The sequence below is a fragment of the Procambarus clarkii genome, chromosome 69 (assembly GCF_040958095.1).
Source record: "Procambarus clarkii isolate CNS0578487 chromosome 69, FALCON_Pclarkii_2.0, whole genome shotgun sequence".
Taxonomy (NCBI): Eukaryota; Metazoa; Arthropoda; class Malacostraca; order Decapoda; family Cambaridae; genus Procambarus; species Procambarus clarkii.
The window spans coordinates 18,554,454-18,556,663 of record NC_091218.1 but is presented as its reverse complement, the minus strand read 5'-3'; the positions used below and the strand labels follow the sequence as shown (position 1 = coordinate 18,556,663).

General features: G+C 48.5%; 1 protein-coding gene across 1 annotated transcript; it reads right to left on the bottom strand.

Annotated features, from left to right (window-relative positions):
• Positions 1–1,426: 1,426 nt before the first annotated feature.
• Positions 1,427–1,957, bottom strand: LOC138355875 (coiled-coil domain-containing protein 70-like). Its single transcript, XM_069311419.1, has one exon. The coding sequence runs from the start codon at positions 1,955–1,957 to the stop codon at positions 1,427–1,429; it is 531 nt and encodes a 176-aa protein (XP_069167520.1).
• Positions 1,958–2,210: the final 253 nt, after the last annotated feature.

Below are 2,210 nucleotides of genomic sequence, written 5' to 3'. Positions count from 1 at the left end.
GGTTCGCTCCTTTGATGTTGTCTCCCCTAAAGAGGCACCTTCTTGGAGTATTAGAATTTTGTAGATTTATTAAGACCAGTGTTGGCAAGGGTGAATATTTTAATGTGATTACTTCTCTGCTGGAAACAGGTGTGTTGACGAGTGAGAGAGTGTGTGTGTGTATGTGTGTGTATGTGTGTGTCTGTGTGTGTGTGTGTGTGTCTCTCTATGTGTGTGTTTACACATAGGTGCATACACATATTTCAATAATACTCAATAAACGTAAAAATATACACATTAATCTCCCTTTACACCCAGACCTCTGCTCCACCAAGCTGCAGCAAGAGCACTCTGCAAAGCAGTTCCCTAGGTAAGTCTCTCCAATGTGCACGTTGCTCAGACTTGCACGCAATAAGGTTAGAACAATATAAGGAATAAGAACAATAAGGTTAGTGTTTAGCAAGAAGGAGAGAGAGAGAGAGAGAGAGAGAGAGAGAGAGAGAGAGAGAGAGAGAGAGAGAGAGAGAGAGAGAGAGAGAGAGAGAGAGAGAGAGAGAGAGAGAGAGAGAGAGAGAGAGAGAGAGAGAGAGAGAGAGAGAGAGAGAGAGAGAGAGAGAGAGAGAGAGGGAGAGAGAGAGAGGGGGAGAGAGAGAGAGAGAGAGAGAGAGAGAGAGAGAGAGAGAGAGAGAGAGAGAGAGAGAGAGAGAGAGAGAGAGAGAGAGAGAGAGAGAGAGAGAGAGAGAATGATTAAGAGTGCTTATAGTAACTACTTGGTGGTAAGCAATAATATGTAGTGAAGGTCCACCAGAAAGTTTATTTATTGTATTATTGAATTGTGACAAACATGAAAATATTTTATGAGCATAACTTAAAATATAAGACTTAAGCTAGCTCCTCCTCCTCCTATCAACCCTAGACCTAATGCACGCTATCTTAGGGAAAATATAGTACATATATGTACTATACTAGGCCTAGGAATATTTAAGATTAGTTTTTAGCTTTATTTTTGGGGGGCTATGCAATTAATAGTACAAAAAGTGGCTTACTGGTGGACCATCACTACATATTGCTGCTTTCCACCACACAGTTACTGTAAGTTCTGGCATGTTAGGAGGATAGAATGTCAGGAGGATAGAATGTCAGGAGGATAGAATGTCAGGAGGATAGAATGTTAGGAGGATAGAATGTTAGGAGGATAGAATGTTAGGAGGATAGAATGTTAGGAGGATAGAATGTCAGGAGGATAGAATGTCAGGAGGATAGAATGTTAGGGGATAGAATGTCAGGAGGATAGAATGTCAGGAGGATAGAATGTCAGGAGGATAGAATGTTAGGAGGATAGAATGTTAGGAGGATAGAATGTTAGGAGGATAGAATGTCAGGAGGATAAAATGTCAGAATGGTAGAATGTGGGGAGGATAGAATGTTTATTGTACCCATCCACTCTCTATCCTTCCCCCACCCACACTGGCACTTCCTCCACCCACACTGGCACTTCCTCCACCCACACTGGCACTTCCTCCACCCACACTGGCACTTCCTCCACCCACACTGGCACTTCCTCCACCCACACTGGCACTTCCTCCACCCACACTGGCACTTCCTCCACCCACACTGGCACTTCCTCCACCCACACTGGCACTTCCTCCACCCACACTGGCACTTCCTCCACCCACACTGGCACTTCCCCCACCCACACTGGCACTTCCTCCACCCACACTGGCACTTCCTCCACCCACACTGGCACTTCCTCCACCCACACTGGCACTTCCTCCACCCACACTGGCACTTCCTCCACCCACACTGGCACTTCCTCCACCCACACTGGCACTTCCTCCACCCACACTGGCACTTCCTCCACCCACACTGGCACTTCCTCCACCCACACTGGCACTTCCTCCACCCACACTGGCACTTCCTCCACCCACACTGGCACTTCCTCCACCCACACTGGCACTTCCCCCACCCACACTGGCATTTCCTCCACCCACACTGGCACTTCCTCCACCCACACTGGCACTTCCTCCACCCACACTGGCACTTCCTCCACCCACACTGGCACTTCCTCCACCCACACTGGCACTTCCTCCACCCACACTGGCACTTCCTCCACCCACACTGGCACTTCCCCCACCCACACTGGCACTTCCTCCACCCACACTGGCACTTCCTCCACCCACACTGGCACTTCCTCCACCCACACTAGCACTTCCTCCACCCACACTGGCACT

Coding starts and splice junctions, on each gene's coding strand:
- LOC138355875 (XM_069311419.1), bottom strand. CDS start 1,957: ATGCCAGTGTGGGTGGGGGAAGTGCCAGTGTGGGTGGAGGAAGTGCCA.